This window comes from Lycium ferocissimum, chromosome 10 (assembly GCF_029784015.1).
Source record: "Lycium ferocissimum isolate CSIRO_LF1 chromosome 10, AGI_CSIRO_Lferr_CH_V1, whole genome shotgun sequence".
Classification (NCBI taxonomy): Eukaryota; Viridiplantae; Streptophyta; class Magnoliopsida; order Solanales; family Solanaceae; genus Lycium; species Lycium ferocissimum.
Genome location: NC_081351.1, coordinates 44,818,033 through 44,836,347, shown reverse-complemented (window position 1 = coordinate 44,836,347; position 18,315 = coordinate 44,818,033). Strand labels below are relative to the sequence as shown.

The 18,315-nt window shown below is 34.1% G+C and overlaps 2 protein-coding genes across 4 annotated transcripts; both read left to right on the top strand.

Annotated features, from left to right (window-relative positions):
* The first annotated feature begins 1,117 nt into the window (after nucleotides 1–1,117).
* On the top strand, nucleotides 1,118–8,178 carry LOC132034031 (probable GTP-binding protein OBGM, mitochondrial). Of its 3 annotated transcripts, none has more exons than XM_059424243.1 (6): nucleotides 1,118–1,223; nucleotides 3,821–4,030; nucleotides 4,133–4,241; nucleotides 6,297–6,379; nucleotides 6,507–6,569; nucleotides 6,672–8,178. In XM_059424243.1, the coding sequence occupies exons 2-6, from the start codon at nucleotides 3,905–3,907 to the stop codon at nucleotides 7,908–7,910; spliced, it is 1,620 nt and encodes a 539-aa protein (XP_059280226.1). In that variant the 5' UTR covers nucleotides 1,118–1,223; nucleotides 3,821–3,904; the 3' UTR covers nucleotides 7,911–8,178. The 3 variants fall into 3 exon arrangements, with proteins under 3 accessions (XP_059280226.1, XP_059280224.1, XP_059280227.1); XM_059424241.1 differs by having other exon boundaries at nucleotides 1,141–1,355; XM_059424244.1 differs by lacking the exon at nucleotides 1,118–1,223 and adding an exon at nucleotides 1,742–3,205.
* A 3,130-nt stretch (nucleotides 8,179–11,308) lies between these two features.
* LOC132034032 (metallothionein-like protein type 2 A) lies at nucleotides 11,309–12,441 on the top strand. The gene is made up of 3 exons (XM_059424245.1): nucleotides 11,309–11,467; nucleotides 11,938–12,009; nucleotides 12,146–12,441. Exons 1-3 carry the CDS (start codon nucleotides 11,403–11,405, stop codon nucleotides 12,234–12,236), a joined length of 228 nt encoding a protein of 75 aa, XP_059280228.1. The 5' UTR covers nucleotides 11,309–11,402; the 3' UTR covers nucleotides 12,237–12,441.
* Nucleotides 12,442–18,315: the final 5,874 nt, after the last annotated feature.

Sequence of the window (18,315 nt, the reverse complement as noted above, 5' to 3'; positions counted from 1 at the left end):
ATATCAATAGCCTTAAGGCCTAACTTTTGCCCCAATAGGCCTAATTTTGCAACAAAACTCTGTCTTGCGATTTTTTTTTATTGAGCCAGGATTCGAACCCAGAACCTCAGAATATTTTAAGCGAAGAACAAAAATTAAAGACCACCTCCGATTAAGGGCAATCGTGCAAATTGCCCCATAGATGATTACTATCTTCTTAATTCTTATTTTTTTATTTCTTCTTTTCTTATTCAATTTTTTATTTTTTCCCTTAGAAAAAGAAAGATGTCTAATATCAAAGTAGAGAATTAAAGTCAATATTGGCTAATCAATCAAGCTCAACAACTTGGATATTATGGGGGTCGTAAAGACATTTCTCGAATGATGGAAGATTTGTAAAAATAAATGTTAAGCAAAATCAAGAATTGGAGCAACTTGAAATTGATATCTGGGACTTGGAGGCCAAATTTAGTGCAAAGATTGAGACATGTGATGCTCAATATTAAATTGTCATGGATAATAAATTTTAGTTAGTTTCAATAAAAATAAGGTCCAAATCAATTTTGAAGAACTAAAGTTGGAGGGCCGATCAATCGGCCTAAAGTTAGTGAATGATGCTGAGATTTGAAGAAGTGATATGATCATGCAAAGAAAAGTTCATCAAATCATTTTTGCAGACTCTAGTTCATTTTGGGTGAGGATGTTGAAATGATGCAAATTTGAAATTTGAGCGCATTGGACCACATTTCAATCATTTTTCAATATTGTGCTCGATTGGGGATGTATAAGTCTTTTCTAGAAATGAAAGGTTAGCTTCGGGATATGAAAGTTGAGCTAACCAAGCCTATGAGGAAATTTGGTGATTTTGGAAGAAAATGTGTTTATTTTGACGTTTGTCATGCCTAAAATAATATGACATTCTTCACTTAAAGGCCAAAAAGTGCAAGATGCGACACCGAATAGTCGACCTATTTGAATTGTATCACCGCTACAAGTACATCGCCGTAAACTTGAATTAAAATTGGGGAGTCAATTCATAAGTTCAAAGTGGAGGCCAAAATAACGAAGTTGGTGTATGTCGTACCACGACATTAAATGCGCGCATTTTCTTTATTTTTAATTCAATTTTGCAATTTTTATTTTAGGTTAGTTTTTTTTTTTTTTTAATGACTACCAAATTTCACAAATTTTGGAATTGATTTGGACAAAGATTTGTTAAGAGTGGCTGCACAAAAATGGTTGAGGTAAGTGACTAAAACCTGTGTAAAATTCACAAAGTCCCCTCACTTTCAAGCTAACAACACACAGCACACTCACTCTCACTTACAACACCAAAACAATCACACTGCTCCACCACAAACTCGAGTTTTCCTCAGGTAAGGTCTCTCTTTCTTTCTATTACACAATTTTCTTTTTCTTCTCTTTTGGTGTGGTCCTACAGCACAATTGTGAAATTTTGGTTTTGTTTTTTTATTGAGATGAAGAAGCTATGATTAAACTATAATTCCTACTTTTTGGGAGGGTAATTCAATTATTTCAATGAGGAAAAAAAACTTGGTTAAAGTGATGTACGCAACCTGTTCGACAAATTGTCTGGGAGGGAAATTATTTCGCTGGTGAAGTCTTGAGTAACAGAATGACATTGAGGGTGTGTTCGGTATGAAGGAAAATATTTCTATGCATATATTTTTTTTTTTTTTTTTGGGAAAAGAAAAATAAGTGGTTTCTTACTTATTTTCGGTATATAAGCAAAAAATATTATCCGAAAAGCATTTGTACATAATTTAGATATACGGGGATGGGGTTGAAGATGAGGTGTGTTGGAGGGTGGGGAGACACAATCAATGTGGAATGCCTCTTGTTTTCCGTACTCCTACTAAGGAAGGAAATCATTTTCGTCATTTTTAAGGAACTTAACAACTTCTTACATAAAATGTTAAGACCAACCAAACATGGGAAAATTGGAAAACATCATCTGGAAAATGTTTTCCTACATACCGAACACACCCTAAGAGATGCATATAAGTAAGTTTTGGTGTGTGGTTCGAGTACCTGAGGGAGTTTGGACACCTCGATAGAACTTTAACATGGAGAGAATGATATGCAACGCGAAAAGTGGTTTCGGAGTTCTTTAGCATTTGTGTTACTGCTAGGCTGGATCATATATTGAATATGCTGAATGTTCTTTCACTGAAATTTGATTCAGTATGGTTAGAATAGTTCATTTTGGCTTCTAGTTTTACATTTTCTTTGGAGCTGGACTGATTTCTTTGGCTATTTAATCAAATTAATAATCTAAGATGGGTGGAGGAGTTTGGCACTTTTTTTTTTTTTTTGGGTAACTAACTTCTTTATTAATCACCAAAGTGTAAGAACATGTAGAGCACCATAGCTTAGCTGTAACACAGCTAGCTATCCTAGAAACGTAAACATCCTTAACTACAGAACTACTGTACTAGGACTAAAGCATTTACGAGACGAAGGATTGTTGCTCGAACACAAACGAGTTTGGCACTTTTGTGTACTTGCTGCTGTAAAATTTTCCTTTTGTGGAATTCTGAGTTTAATGGTTAAGAGTGCTGGTTTCATACTGAATGGGTTCTGTCATGGGTGGTTGTTTAGAGTTAAAACTACATTGTGTGGTAGCTGTTTGATAAAATTATCGAAAGAACTTATACTCTAGGTCCCCCTTTTTCTGGAAGGCATAGAATTTACAAAGAAAGTTGATTGCTTGTAGTAGTTGAAGTGTGTCACTATGTTTCAGGTCCATGTGGTTGTCGAAACAAAACAGATTCTTCTATCTAAAACTAAAAAGTAAAAACAAAATATGTTTATTATTGTTGAACTATTCATGTAATTTTTTAGACTAAGATAATTTGCTCTCGTTGAGTTAACTACTTTTAAGTATATAAATATAACTATGGAAAATTTCTCCAAATATATGATAGATGAAGCACTTAGCTCTAGAATGGTTTAGAAGCTCTATGTCTCTGCTCTGGCTCGAATGTGCTGCATTTGACACAATTATGTGTATTCGACATGCTGCATTTGACACAATTATTTGTAATTGTACATTCATTAGGAACTGCATATTTAACAGCTCTCATGCCAAAGTATCAGGGTGTCACTCATTTGCTAATATCTCTTGTGTCGATTTGGTGGCTGGAAAAAATACAGCAATAGTTGATTCATTGAAGACATATCTTTTTTATTGCCAAATTTCCTTGTGAGTGCATTCCCCCCAAGTCGTCTTCTTTTTAAATTTTGGATGGATTTTTTTTTTTTTTTTGTGAATAAGGTAACATTTGTATTCCATCCAAAAGTATCAGCATTTTTTAGAATGCTGATGTGAAACTTTACAGGTAAAGCGACCAAAAACAGTGGCCAGGAGGTAATGATGCTAGTTACAATTTACACATTGCCTAGAAAATATACCAAATCAACTACTTCCACCACTATATCTTGTTTACATCAAAAATAAAAGAAACTAAGACGCTTCATTTTAACTATCTGGATAGAGTTAGCTTTATCTTCAAATTGTCTTGAGTTTCTTTCCTTCCAAATTGACCACCAAATACAAGCTGAAATGGACTGCCAACAATCTTCCTTCGCCTTCCTTCTTCCAATTTCTTTCCAGTTGCATAAGAGTTCTAGAGTTGATCTTGATAACACCCACTTCACCCCTAGGATACTAAATTTTGGATGGATTATTTTGATCTTCTTTGAATACCTGAACTGAGCTGCCTTAATTTCTCTTTATTATCTCTGCATGAAGGTTAACTATATCACTTGCACAAGTTTTAAATACTTCCTGCCTTTTTTCTGTCACTCATGCTAGCAGGTGATGAAATCTTAGAATCAGAACTGATTTTTTTCATAGTGTGGAACCTTGGAAACTTGGAAGATTACAGAGTAGAACAGGGATATGTCATTTAGCCAGAAAGTTCTCTACTTGAAGGCTTCGCGAAGATGCTTGCGGTCTCCATGGCTAATCCAAACCTATTCTTTCTCAGACATTGTCTACAAGAAAACGAAGCTTGCTCCTCTACAGGTCCTTCATGCTTCCAGTTCTCTCCCTCTACGAGAACTACTTTCAATATACTCACTTTTATTCCCAGTACGTATTTGTCCGTTTATACAAGTTTCCGTACAGGAACGAAGAATGATTGACCGCTTTCGCATATGGGCCAAAGGAGGTGATGGTGGCAATGGTTGTACCAGTATTCGTCGTAGTCGACATGATCGCCGTGGCAGACCTGATGGTATGTTCTCTAACCTCTTTATACCTCAGGGGTGGCGCGGAGGAAATATGTAACTAGTTGACTTCCATCTTCCATCTTTGGGTCTTTCATTTCCCAATTGAAGTTTTACCCTTTCTTTAAATTTATTATCATTCTTCTCTTAAACTGCTCTTTTTCTCCTTCAATTTCTTTATGTTAAAACCTTGCTTGGATGCACATTTCGTCTCTTGGTTATCACAAGATCTCTTGGTTAACTGTTCTCCTTTACTTGACATGATGGAAATACAGGACAAGCTGCCCACTTACTGATTAAACAATTAAGATGCTGTCAACCAAATCAAGATAAACAGCGAGTCACCCACCCATGGTAAATTATATAAGTTAAAGCACCAACATGTCATATATGTAACCCGAATTTAACATATCAACTGTTTACTGGTAAAGTTTGAACCAAAAACCAGCTATTCCCGAGGCTGTAGCGCTAACTACTTCATTGGTTGGTTGGATACCTGAAACACTTGTTTGGAGCGAAAATTCAATAAACAAAAGACCAATTATTTGTAGAGTTAGAATTCTCCAGAACCTCAAGAGAAGGAGAATAAAAGATTGAAAGAAAATAAACGAGAAATTCATACACCACAATGGAAAAGATAACTGTACTTTCTTCACTTGCCTTAAGAGAGGAATGTTAACCTGATAGAGACGGAGAAATATAATGTAGTTTGATCTGCTTTAACAAGTTATTGTAATTCAACTTTTATGAGGACAGGGATTGAGAAAGCTGAAGGGTAGGTTTAAAACGAGCTGAAAATTGCAAATTCCGGTCTTAATAGCAAATCTATATGGTTCAGGGGTAATATGGTATGCAACTGAAGTGTCTCTAAAATCATGCACTTGAAAGACCTCATGCATTTTTATTGTTCAACTTTGATACTTTATGTGTTGAGAAGTTTTCTCTTTCTTTATTTTTGAGGGCCTTCTGCATGCAGAAGTTGCAGAAACTAAAAGATGCTACTCAAGAAATTTGATGCTTTTAGTATCATTGATATTGAAGTTCTGAGGTCACTGAATATTTAAATGAAATCCGGAATATCAGAGAAGGATGATGTACGGCAAAACTTGAACTTTCACCTTGTTGGTGGGTGTTTGATTCCCCACCTTGTTATCCTGCTTCCCATTCCACTTCCCTTCCCCCTATGTATGATAAAAAATTTAAAAAGGAAGAAGCAAAATACACAAAAACAACAAGGTCCATGGGGTTCCAGCGAGAAGTGAAGCGCGCAATTTACCTATTTTAAAAATTTCTAACATACATGAACTTAGTGCTATAATGATCAAGTTGCAATTAACGTACTTATTTGAGCATAATGCTGATACTAATCCAACTCTTCAAGTTTGAGATCCAAAGAACCAACCACTTCTTGTTGGGATCACATTGTGCATCACTGTTTTAAGTGCGCACTCCTTTGAATTGCCTGCTTCAATCCTGAAACGCAGCCCTCCCCCGGCGCGCGCGCACGCATTGGTTCATCCCTTTGAGTGACGAAATGATGGCTGTTAATAACACTGACCTAAAGAATGGCTTTTCATTCTTGAGCTCCTAGGTAAAGTTACTCCACTTTTTTTAACCAGAGAAATTCCCCCCCAAAAAAACTGCTCTATCATACTTTTTATAGTATTTTGTGGCTTATTCGCTCTCGTTATTTCTTTCTTTCGTATTGCTTGGAATTGCCTGTTCTTGTGCCAAGGGCTACTGGAAACAACCTCTCTACCTCCCAAGGTTGGGGTAAGGTTTGCGTACACTCTACCCTCCCCAGACCCCACTTTGTGGGATTTCACTGGGTATGTTGTTGTTGCAGAACTTCCCAAAAAGGTTTTGTGGCTGTATATCGTCCTTGTCTGTCCTTTTCTTTTTACCTTAATAATTTTATTGTTTCTTCTTTTCTTTTTATTTTCTTCATACATTTTGTTTCACCAATACAACTCATTTTAAGATATGCAGTCAAGCTTGATTTGCTATAGTGACCAGTTGTAAGGTTTCCTCTCTTCTTTACCTTCTTTTTGGACTGAATGCAGGCGGGAATGGTGGACGGGGTGGTGACGTGATATTAGAATGTTCCCCTACAATGTGGGATTTGAGTGCTCTGCAGCATCACATCGTGTGTTTTCTTCCCTACTGCATGATATCTGTTGCACAATTAATTATTGATGGAATTTACCCAGTCATTTGATTGATATATGTGTGACACTTTATATTTTTGCCTAATTGTTTGTGACATATTTCAGAATGCAAAGAGAGGGGGAAATGGGTCTTCCAAAAATATGATAGGAAGCAGAGGAGCCGACAAGGTCAACTTTTATCTCTCTGTTGATCTTTAGAGTCTTTGGCATATGTATATTGTTTGTCTTTTGATCAAACCTAAACTAAAGGCCGGCTCTCTTGTGTGATAGGTGATCCAAGTTCCAATCGGTACCGTAATTCATCTAGTAGAGGGTGAACTTCCATCTGCAGTAGAGAAGAGTTCAAGTTCTAAGTTGGACCCTTGGGAGATTCCAGGTACAGTTGATATTGATTCGTCAGAGTTTTCTACACAATCAATTACGGCCGACCAAACCGGGTCAAAAGTTGAGAAGAAAGTCAAATCAAGTGGACGTCGAGCTTCTGATGGTGAAGAATCAACTACAGCTAGGAAAAGAACTTTTCGTTTGCCGACCAATTCCCGCACTCCGTGCTCAATTTCTAGAGGCAAAATCGAAAGTGATGATGATGATTTGAGCGATTGGGAGGAAGAAAGCTGTGGAGAAATGGAAGATGAAGATGGTGATGATGTTATGGGAACAGAATGTGAAGATGAGTTGGAAGAAACTGAACTTATAGAATACAATGTGGCAGAGTTAACAGAACAAGGCCAACGAATAGTTGTTGCTCGTGGAGGGGAGGGTGGCTTAGGCAATCTGTCCATGAGGAAAGCGTCAAAGATGATGCAAAAGGGAGCCGATTGTGATGATGAAGTATCTGATGATGATCATCATCATGCATTACCAAGTGCTGGCTTGCCTGGCTCAGAGGTGGTACTTGTGCTAGAACTAAAGAGCATTGCTGATGTAGGTCTTATTGGGATGCCAAATGCAGGCAAAAGTACCCTTCTTGGGGCGTTATCAAAGGCTAAACCTGTTGTAGGCGATTATGCATTCACAACATTGAGGCCTAACTTAGGTAACGTAAATTATTACGATTTTTCTTTAACTGTAGCCGACATCCCAGGACTCATAAGAGGAGCCCATGAAAATCGTGGGCTTGGGCATGCTTTCCTTCGGCACATAGAACGTACAAAAGTTCTAGCATATGTGGTAGACTTGGCTGCAGCACTGGGTGATAACAAGGGAATACCACCATGGGAGCAGTTAAATGACTTGATTTTGGAACTCGAGTACTATAGTGAGGGTTTATCTGATCGGCCATCCTTAGTGGTGGCTAACAAAGTCGATGAAGATGGGGCTGAAGAGGTATATGAAGAACTAAAACGCCGTGTATCTGGTGTACCTGTTTTCGCCGTGAGTGCAATCCTAGAGGAAGGAGTACCAGAACTGAAAGATGGTTTGAGGATGCTTATCAGTGGTGAACAAACACACAGGCTAAAATTAGACGGTATAGTTCTTCACCAGGATGATGCTTTTGTGAGCATCTAGTCTTGTATACTTTCGCTTGAAAATGTAACACATTTTGACCACATACCATGGCAAATATTTTTGACTTAGGAATAAGGTTGCGTACTTTTTGTTTAGCACGTTATGAATAACCAATAAACCAATTGTTAGTTTCACTTTCAGATATCTCAAATGAGTTTAAACTATAGCAAATACGGTTAGTTATACGTAAGCAATGACATTTCGTAATGTATAAAATTATATTGAAATAACTTAATGTTGTATATGATTCATATTATAGTACATGATATGATGGATCCAATCAGATTGGCAAATTGTAGTTGCAGTAGTAGTAGTAAAAGAAGAATCTTCAAACTTTTTATCGTGTAAGAAAGAGTGATATGCTTCTCTTTTTATTACAAAAGAAGAAGATATATGCTTCATCTTTTTTCGTAAAAGATACGTGAAAGCTTTGGTATGTATTCTCCAAAAGCAAAAGGGGATTGATGATTGATAAAAATACCATCTTGAACGGCTGGAAATTAAAGTATTAAGGAACTTTTCATTGGTATGTCATAGTCATCTTAAAGAGTGGTTTTACAGGAATGGTCCTTAAAGATATTTAACTTTTGTTCTTGTTAACAAAGTAGGGCAAATATAGACATTCACCAGAATTTTCCTTCTTCCTCCTAATTTCGATGGAATTAGTGTGAAAAAATCGAAAAGAATGAGAAGTGAGAAGACATGGATACATCGAAAAAACAATGTGAATAACAGTTAGCAACAAGCTTGCTTTGGGAACTAGTGGCTAAACCAAAAAGTGATGTAAGGATCCACTAATGGTGGTAGAGAATTCTTATTTCTTGACGATCCGTCAGGATCTGTGAACAATTTGTATCAAATTTATGACATAAAATTTGTACAGGAGTTTTGATGATCCGCATAACTTGTGACAAAGGCAAGTTTGTCCATCCATCGAACTCCCGACGATCCGTCAAGAGTTATCAACAACTTGTTCTACAACTATTACACAATTTTGTTATAAAGTTATCACAATTTGTACTAAAGTATTGACAATCTGTCAAGACTTGTGGAGGCAAAACAAGTTTTGCTTTGTAATATTGGAGTGAATTCTCAAGAAACTCGATTATTTTCTCGGCTACCACCATGAAACGTAACCCACCATAATATTATTTCATCAGAACTTCCGACAATTCATCAGGATTTGTGAACAATTTGTACTTGTTTTGATGATCACCAAGACTTGTGGCAAGACCTATCCATCAAACTTCCGGCGATCCGTCAGGACTTATGAATAATCTATTCTAAAGTTATGACAAATAATCTGTACTAAAGTTCTGAAGATCCGTCAGGATTTATGCAGGTAAGGCAAATTTGCACATCCATCACAACTTAACCATGACTTGCTGCCAAGTTCTTATTGCAAGTTATTTTTGCTAAATTTATGTAAAGGGAGTCAAACCTTAAACAAGGACATGAATATGAACACTCTACTAAGTACCTTTTTAAAATTGAAGCGAAGCGACAAAGGGTTGTATTTTCATAAATCGTGGTAACAATGTCATTCTGCCACTTTTCAAGTACTTAATCCTTCAGTGTTTACCAAAAGATTGTGTCAAAACTAATAATGCTGTCGTTAAAAACTACAACCTATTTGACATCCTACGACTATGAATTAATTAGATGATATGGAGAATTTAACAAAGACACTTTCTTGTGTAATTTCCAAGAATCCAAAACTCCATATAGGCCTACTTGGATTGATTTTGTCGATACGATCTTGTCAATGCCTTCAGCAATTATTTAATTGAACAAGAATAAAGGGTCTACATTGTGTTAATCAAAGGCAAGTAGCATCAATTTTATAGGTTATAAAATCACTTTCCAAAAGTCTCCCAACAATACGATGCCAATTGGATAATGTTATTATTATTATTAATATGTTAAAGCAAGAAAAGTCTATAAATCCTAGATTGATGCCCAACGCAAATGTCACCTCAGAGTTAGAGTTGAAAATTTTCCCTAACATTTTTGCCCTTAGGACATGCTGTATAATTTATACATAACGGTAAATTGCAGTAATAGCCCTTGAAATTTAGTTATCTTTGCATTTTTTCGACTCTTTGAAATGATAAATTATTTTGAACTCTTAAAACATACTTAATCTAACACTGCCACCAGTTTAGTAAATTATTCCGTTCAGTTAATTAAAGTTTTTGAATTGAAATTGAAAGATAAAAATTTGAATTTGAATTAGAAAATAAAACCATTCTATCACTTAACTGATTAAAAAAAATATAAACACAAAGTCAACTAAAGTACTAACAATTATATATTACTATCATTAATATTGTTTTTTTTAAGTATGTCAATGGGCTACGATAAAAATCTTATTATTATTATTATTATTATTATTGTTGTTGTTGTTGTTGTTGTTGTTGTTGTCATTGTTGTCGTCGTCGTCATCGTCATCGTCTCGTTATATCGAAACTTCTAAGTAATTGCAATAGCAATAGAATATTAAGTCTTAATTTAAAATTCTAGTGTAAAATTTCTACTTAAGGTTTACATTATTGAGGACTTTATAACTTTATTATAATTAGATATGCCATTGAGAGATGATAAAAATATTATCTTATTATTTCAAACAAATAAGATAACAATTTCTTATGATTAATTATTGCTATTACTGCGCGGTTCTTAACACTAGTGCAAATAACTTTTTTAGAGGCACTTATTGATTTTAAGGATAGAACATAATGCTACTAAAATTCTCCACTTTGTTCCAAAACATAGTTAAAGGACTAATTCCAAGTTTTACCGGTACTTAACTGAATTCCTAATATTCTTTTGGGTCCGGAATTCCTAATATTAGTATGTTTCAAAAATTCAAAAGCATCTTTGCTCCTAAACGTAGTTAAAAGGACTAATGCTGCTGAAAATTAATTAAGGGCCACTCGCGTACTTTATCCTTTATATAATTTATTCTCAGGAAACCACCTTAGGAATGTCAAATTTTGCAGGTTGAACGATTCTCATTTCCTTAATACTGAAAAATAAAATAAATAAAATTCGCATTCTCAAACTCACTATGGCAGGAACAAAGCTAGTGTCACAATGGGTTCATGCGAATCCTAGTAAAAAAATTATACTATATATATAAAATTATAATTATCTATTAGGTGTTTATAGTAAATGTTGTTGTCGTCGTCGTCGTTGTAGTAAATGTTGAATTCCCTAACTTCTTGGTGTATTTTTAATTTCAGATCATTTTAATGGAAATTCTAATTGCCACAAGGATATTATATTTAAGACATTATCAAACAGTACTAGTATACAAATTCATCATTATTTGTCAACATGTCACGCACGCAATCACCAATTTTATCCTCATTTCTCCTATAAAAACCCCACTCTATGCTTCACATTTCATCACAACTACAACAAGAACTTGCATTACACCAAATTTCTTTTACAAAAAATCTCTCATCTCCAACAACAAACTAAGAAAACATGTCTTGCTGTGGAGGAAGCTGTGGATGTGGATCTGGCTGCAAGTGCGGCAGTGGCTGTGGAGGGTAAGTCTTGAGTAGAGATTCTCTTCTGTATTTACAAATGCTAACTTTAATACTGATTGTTATTTCACGAAATGCTCCTCAAATGAACTTTTGAACTTCAAATTAAAAGGCAAACACATGAATTTGCAATTAATCTTTGCAAATAATATATGTTCTATCCAAACTCGTTTTAAGAATGTTTTTAAAAAGTGAAATACTGAGAGTAGTTTGATTCTTCTAGATCTACTTGCACCGTTCATTTTTTTAATTTTTGGCACGTACAATCATGAAAAAAATGTGTCGATTTATCAGATGATCACTCAACTAATAATTATTATCTCAAAAAGTCACTTTCTTTGTTAAAGAAAATTAGAATAAAAAAAAAGATGACTTTCAGAGATAATAACTATTAATTGAATGATCATATAGAAAAACAACCGGAAAAAAACTATTAAGATATTTTGTTAATTGAGTTATTGGTGATATTGTAGATGTGGGATGTACCCCGACATGGAGAAGTCCACTACCTTTACCATCATTGAAGGTGTTGCACCCGTGACCAAGTACGTCTAGTTGTACCTTTAATATCTTTTCCCTATGCCTTCTGGTTTAATATATAAGTAGTTTGCAATGAAAATAATCTTCAAAAAAAAAAAAAGAATTATAAATTAGAATGCTAATTAGTTGAATTAATTGCAGCTACGGAAGGGTTGAGGAGAAAGCAGCAGGAGAAGGAGGAAATGGATGCAAGTGTGGATCAAGCTGCACCTGTGACCCTTGCAATTGCTAAGAATATTATTCTCTAAGTGTGTGTGTTGTTATAAAAGCTTTTTCTGTAATAATAATGGTAAGACTACAGCCATGGAACTGATTATCAGTTCTTAGGTTAGTGCCTTTCCTGTTTGTTTCTCTAACTGATATATTTCTGGAGTAGTGATTTGGGGCTGTAACAGAAACGTATCATATAGTATAAGTTTGTTTAAATTCTTGCGTTATTGCGTGTGAAGTCTCTCATATTTCTTTAGCACCATAGTCTTTCAACCGTAATCTTGATGAGTAGTGAGTTTGAGATATGGTCTAAAAATTTATGCGTACTAAGATGTTTACATCAAATTAATAAATTCATGATATACCTTGGCACATATATTTTCACCCCTTAGTCATATGGTTAGTTAATATATATTTTTATTTTATTAAATTACTTAATCATGATAAGTTAGCACTGTTTGGTATAAATACCTCGAGAAGGTAAGTACTTATGTAACGCGTAAATTTTAATGAGATATGGACAGAATAGTAGTTGTATTGAGTATAGCCTGAATGCCTATTGCACGGATATTTACTCAGATACTATATGTTGAATTGAGTGACAATCTAGCTTGAAAGTTTGAGTTGATAAGAGAAAAGGGAAAATTTATTTGGATTTTGGGCTACTTTTTCCCTTTCTATGGATTAGAAAGTACCCTTGGACCAACCCACTTTATAAGCCCACTATGTACCCTTGAGTTGGTCTTTATTTGTTTCCTTGTGCAGCATTATTTTTTTCTTTAAAAATGTTTACTTCCCGCAGAATTTTTTTCAGTCGTGCTTGCTTTTTTTCATGGCAATATTATTGTTTGTTAGTATGATAAGTGACATCCAAAACCAAGTTACTTTAATAGGCTTAAAAGCCAATGTTGGTGCCTGCTTTGGCTACGTGGTGAGTCTGGAGTTGTGACGATGCCACATGAGGTTTTGCGGGCTGCAATTGCTGCTCCTTAGGTTGCAGTTTCATTCAGGGGCTTCATATTTGATAAAAATGACTGTCATTTAATATCCCGTCATAGCAGTTAAACTGATAATCGAATTGTTAACGACCAACCGACTAATCGATATTTTAATGGTTTTGTAGCGGTTTAGCATGTCTACAACCGTTAACCAATCAGTCGAACCGATAACATTCAAAATCGAACCGAACCGATCGATAAACAGCCTAATTTGTAGGTGGTTAATGATACGATCCGGCTTGTGGAAGACACAGATTCAAACAACAAAAACACGAAAATTGAAAATAAGAAGAAATCGAAGATGAGAAGTGAAGAAACTGAGATGAGAAGAAGAGGGATAGAAGCAAGACCCAATTAGTAAAGGAATTATAGGCAAATTTGGATATATGAAATCCAAACCCTCCTAATCGATTTCTAATAACGAACCTATACTATTTGAATTCAATTAGGAGTTAATCAAATGAATCTACAAATGAACAACTCTAATATGAAATTAATGTAAAACGGGTTTCAATAGCCAACAAGGGAATCCACCATAATTAACTATCACTAACACTAATCACTAGATTAGCACTATACTAAATTACCAAACAAACTATCACTCTTTAAAAGTATTCATCTCAACATCATTCAAAAAACTCAGTAATGAAATAACTAAGTGTAGTATTTATAGTACTAGGCTAAAGAAGACTAGGCTAACTATTACAAAAATATCTTTAATGAAGTAAGAGCCTTGTTTGGTAGTCTTATTTAGGGATGATGGTTTGATATTAAAGAATAGCCTCTTTGCATGGCTAGCCACCATCGTTTCCCTCCATCTCATCTTCACTCCATGCGACCAAGCAATCATCCACACGTCATATGCTCTCCCATGAAGCTCCTCAAAGGTCTCCAACGCCTCTCTTTGCATCATTATGGCTTGTAAGGCTCAAAGTTCCTTGACTCGGCCTCGAATAAAGTATCTTGAATCATGTGTGCTCCTCGGAATGGTATCAGTTAACTAAGAATAGCTTTGAACAAGTCCTTCTCAAGCTTACTCAAAGGGCCCTCAAAATTTAAGATGATAAGGAGGACAAAGAAGATAATCTTGCTTTTGACGGCTTTACTAGCTACTACTTTGTGAAGAAATGAACTCAAATGTTCTAAATCATGAAGCAGTAATTTCTATATATTATGTATGATTATACTCTCTTCATCCCAAAATAAGTGTCACCTTAACAAAAATCACGTCTATTAAGAAATTAATAAATACAATATAGAGTTTATGAAACTATTCCTATTTGTTAGATGTTTTTTTGAGAATTGAGCAATATAAAGAGGACTACTTCTTTAATGCTAACGGTACAGTTATGCCAATTTTTGTCTTGAATTCCTAAGATGACACTTATTTTGAGATAATTTTTTTATCAAGGCGCATTTATTTTGGGACGGAGGGAGTAGTTTTGAGGACTGATTATAATAATAGCTATAGCTGGAGAGACCATTTCGTCATGTTCTAGGTAGGGTTGCTTATTGGGCGGATCGGACAGATAATTATATTTAATGGTTCGGCTTATCGGTTATCGACTTTTAAATGTAATAATCCGCTAGCCAACCGATAAGATATCGGTTGGTTCGGTATTGGGTTAACAATTATCGGATGGTTATCGGGCGGTGTATCGGCTAAATCTAAGAGAAAATTAAAATTAAAATCACAACAGATAGTTCAGCTTCTGCCGAGGAAGTTAAAATCACAGCTTCCAATCCTTTTGCAACATTCCCATATGTTTGTTACATATCATACAGTGACTATATTACAGTTTGCTTGGACAGTGTTTACACTAGTAATTCTGCCGTTGTTTCAAATGTGAAGTAGGTAACTTGTAACTGAAGGCATTAATGACTATTTATATTTCCTTATACAATCATGTTTGGTCGAACAAATAGTTAAACCTTTTGTAATATAATAACAAAAGTACTTTTGCAGTTTGTGATTTCACATATATCTTGGAGTAAAAACATAAATATAATAATTCTTAACGGTTTACCCGATAACGAAATTGAGTAATTCGCCCCCGCACCGATAAACCGTTAATTATAAAATTTTAATCCGTTCACCAACCGTTAATTCCGTAACCCAATACCGATAAGCCAATAAGCCGATTTTACGGTTGGGTTATCGGTTACGGTTTGGTTTTGAACAGCCCTAGTTCTAGGTAGTAATTATCTATATATTTCTTGTATAGAGTGAATAAAATTATGAATATATATTACTAATGTGTAATTATTTTCTTTTTTTCTTTTCTCTTTTTCTTACCATTTCCCCCCTATGTTTTGTTTGTTTTATAGATGATTAATTAGTGGGATTTCATGATCAGGTACTGCTACGATCAAATTGCACGAATTAGCCATCAAATGGGCTGGTTTTTAATTTTTGTCCTTCAGATGAGCTGATCTTTAATTTGTAGCCATAAGCAATCGTACTTAGCCTAGTGGGGCATAAGTTCTTGAAGGAAAAAAGTCATGCGAGGCATAACTTGTGGATATTATGATGCAAAAATATAGACTTATGCCTCGCGGTGGCGGATCTAGTAAGGGCTTCGGCGAAAAATTACACTGTATATACAAGAGAAGTTATCTTTTATGTATATATAGTAGATGTTGAACCGCCTTGACTTCTTTGTTTGTCTACTTCTTTATCTTGTTGAACCCCCTTATTTAAAATTCTGGCTCTGCCACTGATGCCTCGCGAAAAAATTATTTGTTACGACGGGGAGCAAAGTTTAAGACTAGCACAAAATAGTGGCAAAAGTGCCAATAACCCTATTGCTATCTATACTGGTCTATAATCCCAAAATCTCCACTTCCAGGAAATTTAGATAATTGATCAGGTAAATTTGTGTTCTATTTAAAATATTGAAGGCTGCTCTAGCAAGAGAACCCCTGCTTAATAAAATATAAAGCCATTGCCTACGTCTGGCACGCTCGAACAACAACCAAAAGGCAGGATAGGTGTCCTCCTAGGCTCCTACAATAACGAATAATAGTAATAAAAGAAAAATTACTTGGTGTAGCTTCTTCTAAGAGTTAATTATCGATAATAGCTACCTTTTGATATACTTGTATAATCTAATAATCATGAAAGTTCAAATCTATAAACTGCCAAAGGTAAAGGAGGAATCGATAATAATTGATTTTATTTTATTTTATTAAACCAAATACACACACACACAAACACACACACAATATATTAACTTTTATAAATAATTTTAAATACCATGTATACTTTTTCACAAAAAATTTATTTAACTCTAATAGATTAATGGACTTTACACCTTTAGCTCATTTCTAAAAAGAAAATCATAATTCCAAGCTCAATTATTCAAAGAAACAAGTATGACACCTACATCTTTTTGTATTTCTTATCAACTTTATTCACTTGATTAAATCTTATATATCGATTTAAGATATTTTTCTCCATAATCCGAGAAAATTTGTAGCCACCACAACAAAAGGTTAATAACGGATTATAAGTTGGAAAAGAATGAATTCTTTTTTAATGGTTGGAAAAAATGAAAGAGAGAAATACTATTAGGTTTCTTAAGATTGAAAAAATCGAAACAACTGATGAATGTGAATTATATTTGCTTTGGTGTGATTTGATTTTAATAATTAAAAAACCGACTAAATTGATTTGATTTTGATTTTAATAAAAAATCTACCCAAAACCGAACCATGAACACCAAATAAGTATTAACCTCAAACAATGTTCAATGATTAACAAGTTATAAACTAAAATTGATAGAGTTAATTACTTTACATCTAATTAATGTAATTAAGAAAAATTCTACCTAACCTTTTTTATTGGTTTGATTATTAGAACTTAGGAGAGAAACATGATGACTTCACAATAGTTTCCCTCTAATTATGAAATTAATATAAAAATCAAAAGTTGTGCTAATTTGAGAAGACGACGTAATGAACAACACTAAAAAGGAAAACAAAAACGTTCCCTCCAATTATTTCTCCCTAATTTACACCCCCTCCCCCCCAAACCCCCCCTTAAAATCACATCTTTCTTTTCCTATTAAAGATATTAGAGCCAAAACCCTAAAATAATAAGCACTCAAAAGAAAAAAAAAGTGCCGTCATCTTCCCCATCTCAATCCCCTAGTTTCAACTTTTGTTCTCAAGCCATAGCTAAAATAAATTTTATATCTTTTTTTTTATTGCTTGCTTTTCCTTATTATTTAAACAAGGTTTCTTTTTACCTTGTGAGATAGCATAAAACATCTACGTTCTTGTATATCTTTTTTTACTTCTTCTCTCATTCACAATTTTGTTTTAAATTTTTTTCACTCAATTATCAAATGTCATTTACAACAACGTAATTTTGTTCTTTGAATTGTATGTCTTTTATTTTATTTGTAATTCTTATGTATCTCAGTATTATTTTCCTTTATAAATAATTATGGCTTGATAAACTTACGCTACCAAAAGATTGTGATATTGCTATGAGTACTCTTTTCATAAAAAATCAATTATGGAAGTACACAAATTTGCGAATTCAACAGGTACCCTTTATCTTTTATTGATCTTTTTTACTTCTATCGGTATTACTACTTCACATTATCTATTTGATATTCAATTTTAAGTTTCAACACTGAGAAAAGAAAAATCAAAAACCCTACACGGTGCATCCAATAATTAACTTACAGGAGGGACTAAAGGAAAGAAGTTAGAAGGAAGCCAAGGAATGGATTTAAGAAATGAGTATGGAATTGATAAAGTTTAGTTTTATATACAAATATTTTATTATATCATTTATTTATTTATTTATTTATTATTATTTGTTATTGCAGCTTGTGGAGGAGTGATGAAAGCATTAAAATCGAAGGGGACATGAATAATTGTTTTTTCTCTTGTAAAAATATATTGACATGTTTGAATTTCATTAATATTGTTGAATCTTTGTTAAATTTTTTTCCTGATATATTGTATACATTACACTTTGTTACAATTGTCTATTAAATTCAAGTAAAAAATAAATTCTCAGCTACATTATGAATTACTGTGGCTAACAATATTTGTGCCAAACATTTCCATTAGTAGCTATAAAAATTT